This window comes from Hylaeus volcanicus, chromosome 8 (genome assembly GCF_026283585.1).
Source record: "Hylaeus volcanicus isolate JK05 chromosome 8, UHH_iyHylVolc1.0_haploid, whole genome shotgun sequence".
Lineage (NCBI taxonomy): Eukaryota > Metazoa > Arthropoda > Insecta > Hymenoptera > Colletidae > Hylaeus > Hylaeus volcanicus.
The window spans coordinates 777,109-791,605 of NC_071983.1; the positions used below are offsets into that span (position 1 = coordinate 777,109).

The 14,497-nt window shown below is 42.2% G+C and overlaps 1 protein-coding gene across 6 annotated transcripts in view; it reads left to right on the forward strand.

The window, feature by feature from the left end:
- The window catches only part of LOC128881420 (potassium voltage-gated channel subfamily H member 2), a 119,622-nt gene that overhangs the window by 45,421 nt on the left and 59,704 nt on the right, over window positions 1-14,497 (forward strand). For 5 of the 6 annotated variants that reach the window (XM_054132438.1, XM_054132439.1, XM_054132440.1 and 2 more), the window contains exons 5-7: window positions 10,822-11,008; window positions 12,527-12,695; window positions 14,176-14,244. In XM_054132438.1, coding sequence (XP_053988413.1) covers window positions 10,822-11,008; window positions 12,527-12,695; window positions 14,176-14,244 — 425 coding nt within the window. The remainder of the gene's footprint in view (window positions 1-10,821; window positions 11,009-12,526; window positions 12,696-14,175; window positions 14,245-14,497) is intronic. The other variant, XM_054132441.1, reaches the window with a different exon arrangement.

Consider the following 14,497-nt stretch of genomic DNA (forward strand, 5'->3'; position numbering starts at 1 on the left):
AGTTATGTTTACTACGATCCCGGGCTCGAAGAAAAATATGTTTTCAACGGTATTTCCGATAAAAGACACCTGACCTGGTCGCAGTTTCTCGCCGAGGCTTGAATCCCGAAGACAAATGGGACTTAATAAGTCTGGACAACTATCGCGAAAGGGACGTCATAAGCAACGGGTACGCTCTAGGATCATCCGTTTCTCATTGGCACGGTCGAAACGGCTCTGGCGCTGTGCGAAGTTGGTGGGAACGACAAAGGATGGGGGAGGGGAACTATTGTGAATTCGATCTCCATTAACCCAATTCTTGAAGAGGACCATCCAGCCAGGTTTTTCTTTGACGAGGATTTAGGAGTATTCCTGCTACATTGCATAAAAAGCAGGGAGTAGTGTGGATAAGGAAATTAGATCAGATACTTATTTTGAGGAGAAATTCATAGAAATAATCAAATTATCAATTCATTAGAAAACAGCATCGATTGCAACCGGTGTTGTCGCCATCGCTAATCGTTACAGGCAATAACTTTCCATTCATTTTTCGCCGGTATTTACGTTCTTAGGGGCACGGGACAAACATTGTGCGGTCCGTAATGAATATGCAACGCGTGTCCCACGTGTATCATTTAACGGGAATCGCGAGCGCGTGCGGACTATTGCAGTACGTGTCGATCTAATCGAGTTCGATTCAAATGGATAGCATCGACCTGACGCTGCCCTGACGCTTCACACCATTTCGATTTTAATGGTTTTACGGTCTGAACAGCATCTATCATTCAGAAATTATTGTAAACCGATGACGAGCGAACGTGGACAAGTTTAACAACACTCGAACAAACCGAATAATCCCATTTGTAGCGCAATTTAAACGCGGTCATGGGAAACTTATTTTTGTTATCAATGATGCGAATAGATGCGTATCGTCATATGTGGCATGTACGCTTTATATTCACGTGGTTAAATCTATTATATAGGTTTGCTGATCGAAGCACAACTCGAACTGCAGATTTTAACTATCTAATAGTACGTGGAGGATAGAATAGTAATTTAATAGGCTAATTTTCTAGATGTAATCTAGAAGAGATAATCCTCCCTTAAATGATATAGCAAGAGGTTAAAGTGCATCGTATCGTTCAACCCCATTCAAACCTGTTGTTCAAGTACCCCTATTTAAAGTCGACAAAGACACTTTTGGCCATCTTATTGGTCTGTCCCTCGGCCAAATGTGGCCTGACAGGGAACGTGGTTGTATCAGGGGTGCGACGTTTATATCCGAAAGCTCTGTTCGCACGCAAGATGGGCCAAGCGACATAAACAATCCCTGGAACCGGGAAGCACGAGGAACGACAAAGAGTAATGCGATCGTGGCTACGACCTTGGATTCGGACAGGAACTGCCGGAGACAGTGCACATGGCGGGGTTCCTCTCTTCAAGGTGAGCCAGGCGCGCGTTCGACACGCGACCGAACCGGCAACGATCAGAAAGTTGCGCGACGATGACGGATACCTTGGAAATTCTGACGAACGCCAGGTTGAAAAGTTTCGAGCAAGGCGACGCGGAGACACGCGACGGTAATTTCAGCTACGATACGGATCTGATGGCGAAAAAAAGGGCTGACAAATTTCGTAACTGGTGTGCCTCGAGGGTTTCAGAGATCAGCGGGCGAGTTTAGGACCTCCGCGATAGCTTGACCAGGCGAAAGCGTTCGTTGATTCCTATCTCAAGGCTGATTGTTAAACGACGAACTTTCGTTTTTCCTTATTCTCGCGCGAGGTTGTCGTGGCAATCCGTGGAACGGAAGTACCCGTAGCTTGAGGCCTCGAATCCACGCGACGCGACGGAAGTCCCGTGACTCCGAATCGGGGACTTAATTACTTTGTAATTGCAACCATTATAAACTCGCGAAAAGTCGAAATTTGTGAGTGGAATGTATCCGGAAAGAGTTTTTGTTATTTTGGTGTCGGGGACAGAGAAAGTTAAGCATTTTAGAAACTTATCCAAGTTGCCAAAGGAATGGAACTAAGTTTTGGAAGTATCGTTGGTTATGTCTCTGTTCCAACAGAACTTGAAGATGATGAAATATGATTCAATCAATTTTTGATCGAACATTGTCCTCTGCTTTATAATAGAAAAGGATCAACTCAGACAATCGTGTGTCCACGTCTCGATGAAATAAAGGCAAACACAAATCTTGGAGAACAGATTGTCGCAGCGCGTAGAGTTGCGTGGAAGTTACGGAAAAGAAAGTTTAGTCAGAGCTTCTGATTAATCCGGAGGTTTCGTTAAAGCCACAGCTTTACGGTGACAAAGAGGAATGTCCCGGTTTTACTGCGCACTTCAAGGTGAGGCACGTTAACACGCAACGTCACGGCACGGGGATTGAGAAACGGCCAGGTGAATGCGACAAGGCTACTCAGAAAGAACAGAAACGCGTTTTGCTTCGCCGTGTTTCGAACGTTTCACCTATTCCCGACGTCGTTCGTTTGAACTTTGACTTGAAGCATTTTCGTGCTCGCCTTAATGAGCAAGAATTCTTTTCGACCTCCGACGTTTGTTCCTCTAGAGTAAACCTTGTCTGTTACGTGCGTTTCTAAAAGTGGAATGTGTTCTATAAAAATCGTTCGAAGTAAAGTGCAAAACAGGTAGAAAGATACTTTGAAAATCGATGTAGTTTTGAGCCTCAACTCGTCTCGACTGGAATCAATGCAGCAAAATAAGCCAAAAGACACGAATCACTCGAAATTATCCATTTTAACCACTAAACAAAAAGAAATGAAAACACCAAATTTTTAGTAATCATAAATGCAAATAATAAAGTGTAACATCTGACCTCGGTCTTCCCTAATTTAACATCTAATAGTAAAAATGTATTTAAGCAAACCTCCCTCAAAGTCAAGACTTGACCACCATGAATTCCTTGGAAAAAAGAATGCTTTCCAAGACAGATTGAAAAGGGTTCGCACGTATATAGGCCGGTTCTTTCAATGATCGTGAAAAGACAGTGGCCTCGTGTGAATAAACAGGTCTGTGAATGGACTGGCTGAATAAAAAAAAAAAAAAAAAAAAAAAAATAGAAAGGCACGAAGGAGGATGAACGAAGGCGTTCGTTCGAGTCTGAAGATTTTATCTCGCGCCAGGGAGAGCGTGCGTGACCATGATGCGAGTCAAAAGCTTCAATAAAGGGTTGCACCACCTTGGCAATTTCAAAAATTTGAAAACTTTTTCGCGAATATTATAATTTAGACATTTTCTAAAATAATGTGGAGAAGGGAACGCTTTGAAGAAATGTTTCAAATTTGAGTGACACGAAAAAGAAATTTATGAGAATTGTTTATATAAATCAAACTAAATTAAATAAGTGGTTTTCAAAGCCCTCAAATGAATTTTTACTGTGAAAAATTCGTTAAAATAATGTTTGTTTTGAACTGGTCAAGGTAGAGCAATACCTTGAGGTAGCAGTTCGTCGACGGGAAGCAATGCATCCGACGCGCGTGTCGATTTCTGGACCGGAAACGGAGGCGAGCGTTGATTACAACACATTTCGAGGCGATTTCGTCGAACACGCGAGTCAGCTCATGAAAATAAATGGAGACTCGTTAGGCCGGGACTATATCAATTACTCGTAACGGTGGAGCAAACAGTCCCAGCGAAATGAAGCTTTAGAGGGAATTTTTGGCCTCTATAAACTGCAGATATTCGAGGGTATTTTTAAAAAATTATAGCAATTCAACATTTCATAGATATTTACGAAAACGATATATCGAATAACTTATGAAAATACGATAGAAGCTTTAAAATTATTTATGAAAGTAGGTATGTTATAAACATAAAGTACAATTGTGACAAAAATTACAATTTGTTGAAAGGTTAACTTCTCAATTAAAAATAACGATGTTTTATTCAGTCCTTTGTTCAATTGTTATAGCGGCATGGGTCACTGCTTGAACCACAGAATCCTAATTGGCTGTCGCCCACTGCTTTAATCTTTCAGGATACAATATTAAAATACACAGAGTTCAACTCAAATTTATATAATATTACCAATTTCTTTGAACTTCGCCATAGTTCAGCGAAATGTCCGCAAGCCTTGCGATTTCAAGAAAACGAGAACAAAAGTTCGTTTCTTTTAAGTCTCCAAAGCAGTCAGAGCTCTTAACTCTGCCCCCGCAACCGGAGAACTAATTTCGTCTAACGAAAGTACGACTCTGTGTGGTTGGAGTTTGACAAAGGAGGGATGTATCAGCGGCAAACTTGGTTTTTTGGGCTCCGAGAGAATCGAAGTCGAGGAAACTTTCTGGTTTCAAGCCTGCGACACTCTTCGAGGATACTTTCCTGCGGATTTCGGATGCTCGATCGAAAGAGTTTGAGGGAATCTGAGTTTGGCTGGATTACTCTAAACGGTTAATCTGTTTCGACGTTTCAAATTTAGACTCTTAAAGCTTAAATATAATGCGTATTTTCTAAAAATTGCATACATAGCCAAACAAATCTTTCAAGAATTAAGAAAAGAGAGCTCGAGTAAAAACCAATAATATTCACGCCTCCGTCAACCTCCTCGTTCCTTTGGAGGATCAAGACTATCGTCGAGCAGTGCATTCATTTGGAAGTTAGAACAATGAGGAATGTTGAACATAGTTAGGTACAGGTGTAATATGCCTGGCGAGGGAGTTCCGTACGGCCAGTTTCGTGGGAGTATTACTGTATCGTGACAAGTGGATTCAATATAGTTCAGAACCGAAGCCATTTGCGGGCAAGCTTTATTGAATGGCTTAAGGCCGAAGCGAGCTGGGTAGAGGCCTCATTCATCTCACTGTTCAACCAGAAGCAGCGATTTAATAATTCCAAGTGTGTTTAAAAGTACGAATTTCGGAATTCGATCGAGTGACCTACTTTCCTGTAAATAAAATTAATAACGATTGTTACGTCGTAACGCTTCGCACTGGTTTGTGTGGAGAATTGCTTGGGCAGAAGTGGGGGAACAAATTAAATTTTTGTACTAATAACAATTTAGTAATCAAATAGATTAGAAAAATGAGAAAACTACAAGAGGGAACAATTTTTATGCATAGACGATGAAAATTTTTAATTGATTGACACATCGACAGTGATTAACAGTTGGATAATGGATGCGTGCAAGACCGGAAACGGCCTGGAGTCCAGGCAGTGCATTTCAAGGCAACGACGTCTATTTCAGGGTGAGGTTTGCATGCACGCAACCACCGCGTACAGAATTTCAGACACGAGTGACAAAGGAGGAAGCTCCGAGCGTGGTTCGAAAGCTCGCGACGGGCACTATTTATTGGAACGCAACGACGTGTGGATTTTATGAAAGTCAGTCGCCATTAATTGTTACTACAGGTCCACGGAACATTTCGAGGCTCTTATTGCTGGAAAATCGTGCAAATGAAACGCACATGTACCATTTGATTGTTTTGGAATGCCGTATTGCAGTAGCTTCATCTAGAAATTTATTAATCTTCAGAAGCCTGATACTTTTTGGACGCATTATAATAGTTATTCCAACTCGTGCAACGAGAAGCTTGAGATTGCTTCACGGAAATAAATGTAATTGATATGAAATTCTCCATGGAGAGGACTCGTGAGGTTTTCAGGCGTTTCAATTACAAACTGTCCCGAGATTAGAAAAGGACGATGACGATGGGCTGCCGCGAAACGAAACGTGCTAGTTTCCTATCGAGCTGCTTTGTTGTAGTTGTTTTCAGAGGCCTTCGCGTGCGAACACGCACTCGTCAATCCGAAGGAGCAGTGTATTCCATTTGGTCTGCAATTAACAAGAAATTGCGAAAGGAAATTTAACGGGTCAGAGTAATTTTAAACATCTTCGACAAATTAACATTTTAGATCAAGGATTCGGTTTTTTGGAGAAAAGCAATTCAGATGCGATGTACTTAACCCACATAGAAGACTTGTTTATTAATTGTAAGTAGGGCAAGAAAAATGGAGAAAGTAAAGAAAGTAAAGAAAGTAAAGAAAGTAAAGAAAGTCGAGAGAGGGCAAAACGCGAAAAGACTGGGCGTTTAAACAATGTTTACGCAGGCATCGTTTTGTTTGGAGATTATTTGTACACGCTAGCGTGCGAAAGTAGAGTGGACAGAGCCGGGGAGCGTGGAAACGCGGTAAAAAGTTGTGATTCATTAGCTATTCTCCGAACAAAACACCGCAGGCTGATTAAAAGTATGAATATTTAACGGTGACTAGTGCGATCCGTAAAATGCGATTAAAGTTGCGGGGAAAAATTGTACGACCGCTCGTTCAACCTTCGATGGGAACTGTTTAAATACTTTCTGACTTTATCGTCCGACTTGGATGAAACCTTACTTTGCAATTCCGTTTTTTATTTGAGTTCAGTTCGATTCTCGATGCAACTCTTCTGATCGTGTGCTTTCAGAATTCAATTCACCTCTCTTTCTTCTTAATATCTCGAGTCTCGCGATAATGAATCATATCAAACCAGTTGCTATGCAAATGCATGACAGCAATTTACCACTTTTTAGACATGTAAATTCCTTGAACCCACCCAACAATAGCGTGCAACGCCGCAAGGTAAAGTTGCCCCGCTGAAAGGAGGCCGGGAAAGGGGAGAGGGTCGTGACGAAGAAAAAAAGCGGTAGTCCATTATGTGGATCTATTTGTATTACGAAATCATTCTGTCAACACGACGGCCGAGGAATCGATGTCAGGGTTGTGTGGTCGCCGTAAACGTCGATAAATCCACTGCGTTTTCATGCGATCGCGGGATCGCGGCTGGCGAAAAACTTGATAATCTCTCGAATGGCTCGTTCGGGAGCTTAGTGGAACCGGAAATGAGACGAGACCAGATAGAAAAGAAAAGAACGATCTTTCATTTTATTCTTAATTCTCCTTTCCTGGAAATGTTTCGAGTTCTTTTTTTAGGGTGTGAGGAGTTTATAGTTCCCTTTCTTCTAAGTAGCCTTATTTATCAATAATTCTTTTAATTTAAGCAAATTTGTCTACAAGTATTAAATGTCTAAATAAGTACTAAGTACTTCATGTACTAAATATATTATGAAACCGTGGAATTTAAACATAAGGTTCATACTAAAGGTGTGGTAATTATTACCTAACTACTGAGAAACAAGAATTAGAGAATAGATATGTTTTCTATTATACACGTAAGAGAAAGTAGTACAAGGTTGTAATTTACGGAGTGACCTACAGTGACCAAAGCTAGTAAATAGTTTAATCTAATTTTGTATTCATTAACACGACTACTGACGATGAACGAACGTCTACTATATAACGTACATACTACTATATCTTCTAAATTAATCCATCAACGTTAATAGATATAAATTACTTAACATGTTATTGCTTTTACGAGCGCGGTGATTTTTCATCAGAATTTCCTCCTTTATTCTCAGAGCACGAGATAAATTGTCGCGACGCAAAGATTCGCGACTTGACCTAACGAAATTACTAGCAGCCCCGTTCCGGCCCCTCGATGCATACAAATGGCCGTTCAGAGACAGAACGGCGCTGCTCCGAAAGTAGAGAAAGGTCGTCGAATGGGGTTGATTCGTTTCTCCCTTGATATATGTGTGTCGATGGACGTATCGTAACGAGTGTCCCGAGCGACGCGCACGGGAAATTCTCATTACGCGTTCGAAATGGTTGGAAATGTTCCAAACGAAACTACCCTGAACTTGTCCCCGCCCTAACAACGCCAATACAAGTTTTCCCATGTCTCTTCGTACGGTATGAAATTTTTTCAGCCTCCACAGCGGCAGTCTTGTCCAGCGGTGGACCTACATCGATCGGGTGCTTAAAAATAATTACTTTGAGAGAACAGTTTTAGGAAATGTTTCGTGGAATTGTAAATATTAGTGTTGGATTTGAGAGTATTGGAGAATTTATGTTTGTAAAAGTAAGGATTTTCCAAAAGTGAAAACTCCTTTTAAAAAACTATTTATTATACCCCAAAATATTATATATTTACGTCTTAACAATTTTCGCCCATAGGTTCATTTTCAAAGATCAAAAAACAATTTCTCTTCCATATTCTTGAAAAGTTGTTAAAATAAAAAATCAATAAAGAAGGACGTTCCGAATTACCCTTCTTCGGGCGTGTCCTAATCTGAAGCTTCGTTAGTTTCATGGCACATTCGTTTCTAAGCCTGGCCAGAACTTCCGCGAAATTAAGCAACCCGTTTCCACGATTTCCAGGTTAACGCCGCCGCCGTTCTCGAAGCGCGGTTTTTATGCCCAATTACCAGAGACGCTTCGTCTTTCGGTGACGTTCCGTGGCAAATGTTCCGGCAAACGTTCGAGATCTGGTTCCGTTGTTGTGAAAAATTGCGCGCCTGTGCTTGATATTTTTTTCCTCACACGGACGTCCATGCTGATATCAGCGTTCTCGGGGTTGATGATCCTGAAATTGACTTCCGGGTCGTTTCGGGAGTTGCACGGAAATGGATCGTGGGAACACAGTTGTTTTCGGTTGGTTGAAGTCGATGTTTCATAAAAAAAAAAAAAAAAAAAAAAAAAAAGGAAAGTTAAACCTAGCTAAAAAGGAAGAAAACATTCACAATAGGACAAATATTAAATAACTAAACGAGTAAATAAACTCTCGTTGGTACCAAACAAATGAATAAAATAAATGGAGGGATAGAAAGGATAGGAATGCATTTCTCTAGTATTGATCAATGGTCAGCAACAGTCTGTATTGGTTAGCATTGGTCAGTAGTGGTCACCAGCGATCACAGGGACAGAGAATACTTAACGATGGACCAGACACTGGTCCAAACTCGACAGGGATCCAAGGCGGTTCGAAGGCACCGGGGAGACTGAACATTTTCGTCTGCGACAAACTAATTTATGACTGTCGAGGGGATATAACGGTAACGAGTCGACAGCTAATGCCACTGCCTTTTCGATCTACCCAGAAATTAGTCGGAGAAAAATGAATATTTCTGCAATTCTGCAATTCTGGTATTCCTGACTATTACTCGTGCGATAGATATTGTTAATAATTATTGTAACTACCATTTATGGCAACTGTCAACAGTTACGGTTAATAGAAGCTAGGATATTTGTAATGGATGATACAAAAAAGCTGCTCGTACGATTCGTACTCAATTCCACGAGAAGTTCAATTTTCCAGACTGATCGGAGCATCGAATAAATCTCAAACAAAAAGATGTATCGGGCGGTGTCTCGTGTTTCCTAAGGGTATTGAAATCTCCGCGGAAACGATTCCACGGATATACATACACACGAAAACCGTTCTGAAATTTTCTTCGAAAACAGGAAATTCGGCGATCCCGTAATAAACAACCGCCTTGTTCGCGTCCATTTCTCAAACGAGTTCCCCTAGAAATGTCCAGCAGCTCGAGCTTCGTAAACTCCTCGCGGAAACTCGTCTATAAAACACCAACCCGTTGTCGTTCGTTCGCTTCTAAAGAGGTTGGGGGGATGAAGGGGGGACAAGTGCATCGGTTGGAGGTTAACAAAACAAAGTCCAACCTCGTTTACATTACGGTTCACACGCACAGAGCGGTTTCTCTGTATATCGCGTTGCGGCCCATCAGCTTCTGTATCGATTGGCAAGTCTGACCTAACACTGACACACTTCACTCGCCAAGTCTGACCTCTGTTCCGTATCGACCATTGGCATAATCTTAGGGTTTCCACGATTTATCACGGAACACTTTTGCCGAGTATTTTCGGGATTAGAGGCACGCGCCTCGCTCTCTCTCTGTGTGCCATCGACTTCGATTATCGACGAGACGAGCCGCCTCGTCTGGACGCATTTCCTTGATGGAACACGAGGCGTCGGGCGTCGTCGTCGTTGAGCGTGCGGTTACATCGGCGTGTTACGGTCAATGTTATTGAATAAAGCAACGGCCACGCCGCGATAAAAGCGGGATTTCGTGGTCGTAGCGTAGAATGTCGTTGAATGTTTCAGTGGAGCGGTGGGAGATATCAATATTGATCTTTTTCGACGAAGAATCGGGTGAGTTGGGTGAAGTACGTGCGGAGAATTCGTGGGATGATGTCGATGATTTTTATTTTTAGAACAGCGCGGGAGGAGAGTACTGCGATCCAGAGAAATTTTTATGAGTTGTTGCTGGGCAACTCGTCGCTATTTAAAGTGAAATGTTACAACGCAGTTGTATACTACAATTTATCAGAAACAGTTGTTTTTTAAGATATCTAAGGAAAATTAATAGATGCAATACCTTGAACTATGTAATGGCTACTGATTGCTAATAAAATTTAAATTGTATATTTGTACAGGAACACAGTTTCAATAAATGTAATTAAGAAGTTTGACGTACTTGACTCGATATAGTAAAAACCACCCTTAAAGCAGAACTTTCTTTATTAGCTGCGTTTCCCGAATCCTTAAAATCTTGATATTACATCCATGAAATTTTAAGGCAATATTCAGGTATCGAAGAAAGTTACAGGCTTTAAAAGGAAACATTATACACGCTGAAAAATGCAGCTCAAAATTGTATCGTCTCTCATCTTACAAGTTTTAATTTTTAATAAATCTTCTAACTATATTATTCTTTCAAAACTCAATAGTTGAAACGTGGATATTTGCAATTACAAATAACAAGAAATCAATGATTCAAACACCCGAGTAAGATTAAAAAGTAAAACTTGATTTACGAATGATTAAGTAAGGTTCCATTCGTAAATATATTAATCCTACAAATTTTCATGCCTTTTGTCAACTGTACAATAGTATCAAATTTCAACAAATAGTATTTCATTTATCCTAGCTGGTCGATCGACCACTGGCGACTGCTTGCATCTAATGGAATCGATTTCTATATTTTTCAGCCCACTAACATGTGGTTCGCTCACAATGATGGAATCTTGGGGTCCTGGAAGGACTGGCACACCCCCGCCCGCTCTTCCACCCCCGCCAGCTGGGAGCAACAATGCTGGTGCAGCGTTCACAGTAACCGCAAACGTTGCACAGCCCAGCACCACCGCGCCGATTGCCAGTCCCGAGGGGGTGAGCGACGTAAGTAACAAGAAAAGACTTCAAGCTGAACGGCTATAAGAAAAAAAAATACCGAATAAAAAAGTGAAACACTTTTATAGCACCCTCGAATCAATATCGAACTAGCTACAAGCGAAATGGTCATCCTCGTTAGAAATTTTAATGTCTTTATCGTTCCTCTTCGCTCTATATTTAAACGTAAATATACAGAAATTTATACGCGTAGATTTAAGTTACACGTTCAAATGGAATGTTTCTTTCATTCAGCATACAGAAAGAAATTTTTGCAAAACGTAAGATTATGGCGCGGTGAAACGTGGATGGTGGATATAACGAAGCACACCTAAGTTACGCAATTGGAGCGCACGTGTAGTCGTTTGGAGTATCGGGGATGAAACCACCCCTCGCGATTACTCCTTCCATCCGTTTCAATTTCACAAGCATCCCCGATGGTCGAACGTAATGGACGTCGGTCGCGTTATCGAGCCGAACTAATAGAATCAGCGACACATATCCGGAATCGTCGATTCCCGCGAGAGTAGTCGAATTTTAAAGACTCGCAGCTGTCGCTGGTCGTATCAACGTCACTCCAAGGCAATGTTTCTTCACCCTTTTGTACCATGCACCGGTTAGGGGAGTGTCGACATTGACAAATATAAATGGCATTTGACACTACTCCTGAATTTTCAATAAAATATAATTTAACATATCTTACAAATTAATAATAACATTTACGTTATTCTATTTGAAATATTTCAGCCAGGCAAGGTAATATGCGCCCTTGATGAGACGTAATAATTTCGATCGATGCAAGGTTAACATTTCGCGCTCGATCGAAGTAAGAAATTGAAGTCGAGCTCCTCCTCCTTCCATTCTTTATTAAATGCATACAAAGACCACGACAAACCACGATACACACGCCGAGACACAGTCGTACCCTTTTTTGAGACAATACGTACCAACTTTCAGACCTTAATATTCTTCCCCATCGACGAGCCTTAGCCTTAAACCATGCCCTCAACCCCGAAAGCGGTCCCTCCCCGTACCCTCTGCAAATTCAGCCTGATCGCGTGCACCCGCTAGGAAAACACGTCCCGTATCGATCGTTTGTCGTACGAGTGTACGCGATGCCAACGATATTTCCAGCCTGCTGTCACGTGAAACGGAAGTCCGAGTCAAGGGTAGGTTGTCGTTACACGGGACACGCTGCTTTCTTCTCGATGCAAGCCACACACAAGTCTGGGAAGTTAAAATCTACAAAACACAATATTTCCTGTATAACGGGCACCGGTTTTCTCATTGTTACAAATTTCTTACAAAAATGTCGAACTTTTCACTGGTTTTCCACTGGTTGAATGTTTTTTTACTCTTTTTCCCTCCAACATCACCCCAATAAATTTTGTTGAGAACTGAAAGGTTAGCCCCCTCGTGCCATTTCACTGTAACGAAACCGAAGTCACAGAAAACACAGAAACAACTATTTGAAACGTTTTTTCTTCAAAAATTTTACCCAACTGTGTTGCTTTTCTTTGGTTTCAGGTCTCCCAGAAGTCTGGGATTTGGGAGGGCGGGAATTTCTCGTCGGCGGGGGGCGCGGAGGGCCCGTCGCGGAGCGTCTCGCACGCCGCGAGTTTGGACGCGATCTCGAGGAAAGCGGTAAAACCGGAAACGGCGAGGACGCCGTGTCGCAGCCTCACCTGCAGCGTTTGTAAGTATGTCGTCGAAAAAAACCCTGGCTGCTCGTTGTTACGTTCTGTTTTCGTGTTCTCGGTATTTCGTGGGTTGCCTCTTGACGTATTAGCCATAGATGGGCAGATGGATTTTATTCGAGTCATGAATAAATAAAAAACAGAAACAATAGACGAATGAAAAGCTATCGGTCAACTTGGATCATAATTTGGTTATATAGGATGAACTAGAGAAGAAATTGATGCTTGTGAACAATTAAATTAATATTTCATTATTGATATCAAATTTAAAGCTTGTGTGCTTGTGATTTTTGAACTGCACCTTGGTACAGACTGTTTTTCGTAAACTCTAACTCGGTATATATGTAGTATAATTCAAACTATAGTTCGCATCGCACAAGCAACAACAATTCTACTTTCTACCTTCTACTACCATTTGAAAACATAATATCTAATTATGAATTCTGCCCATCTCTGATTAGCTCGAGCTTCTTTCTGTGGAACGGCGACTTTCTGTTTTTTTTTCAAGGCGTTCGATATTACACATAGGTGTTGCATTTTGCTCCGTGTCACTCTTTTGTTCCGCGATCAGACAGGACGACAGGTTACAGACTCGTTCCTGGGACCTCGAGCGACCCATGGAACGAGTTCGATCGTGGGGCAACGAGAGCGCAGCCGATCCTCGAGTTTGCAGGGTTCTCTTGATCGTTGTTGATTCACAGAGATTCGACTTCTGTTTCCCCGCGGCGCGCGGGTTGGCCCGTGTTACGCGTCGGACACGGGTGCACTCGTGTTGCCGCGAAATTGCAATTAACGACGCAAAGAAGATAATGCTGCCGCATGCGATATCTCGTGTCGCGAAAGTTGACAGATAGTGACTGTGCGTGTTCCACGGCTGCAGGTAGAGGCTTTCCTGTGGCTAGAGTTACCTGTGATGGGTGCTGAGTTCGAACATGTTCTAATATTTGGTGATCGATAAACCGTGACGGAAATACGCTAGTTTCGTGCAAAGATTTCTATTTTCAATTTTACGTTTTCTGTCAATTCTTCAATTTCTATCGTTATATTAATGTTATGAGTTGTTTTTCCCTGTACTAGTTTTCTTTATAGTTCGTCTATAGTATCATCAGATATCTCTAATACATCCACTATAAATGTATAAAATCCGCAGTCTGCTTGCTAGTAACGAACCCCCTCACTATCTGTCAACGCGGAAAGCTCGAGAAATTGAAATAGTCGCGCGCTAAGTTCGTGCCTCCGCAAATCGGCGCCAGCTGGCGCCTGTTTACCGAGAACAACCCCTTCTGACCACCCTTCCGAGGAGCCACGACAACGTTCGAGCGAACGTCGCCCGTGTCTTCGTCCCCGTCGATCATCCCCCTTTCTCGTCAGGCATTTTCCGCGCGCATTTTCGCGTCTCCTTCGTCGAATCAGGCCCGCCACTACCCTACCGGTGTGAATTGTCAATCCAAAAGTCAAACCACAGAAAACGTATTTTAGTAGCGGGCCGAGGGAGCGAACACGTCACCCTCGAGCGACGGCCAGCGACAGTCGATAATCTCACCGAAGGTAAAACAGGATGGAGCAGCCAGCTTGCTCCCCCTTTGGTTTTTCTTTTAACCGACCGACCGCCGGCGAGTTTGCACCCCTTTTACAACTTACCAAGCGCTTGCGGCTTACTTTTTTTTTGGTCATGAGCTTACCAAAGATAACGTACCGTTGTCCGATTGAGCTTTCATAGGCCTCTTTTTTTATACTGCCACCACCACCCCATATCTCTCTCTCTCTCTCTCTCTCTCTCTCTCTCTCTCTCTCTCTCTCT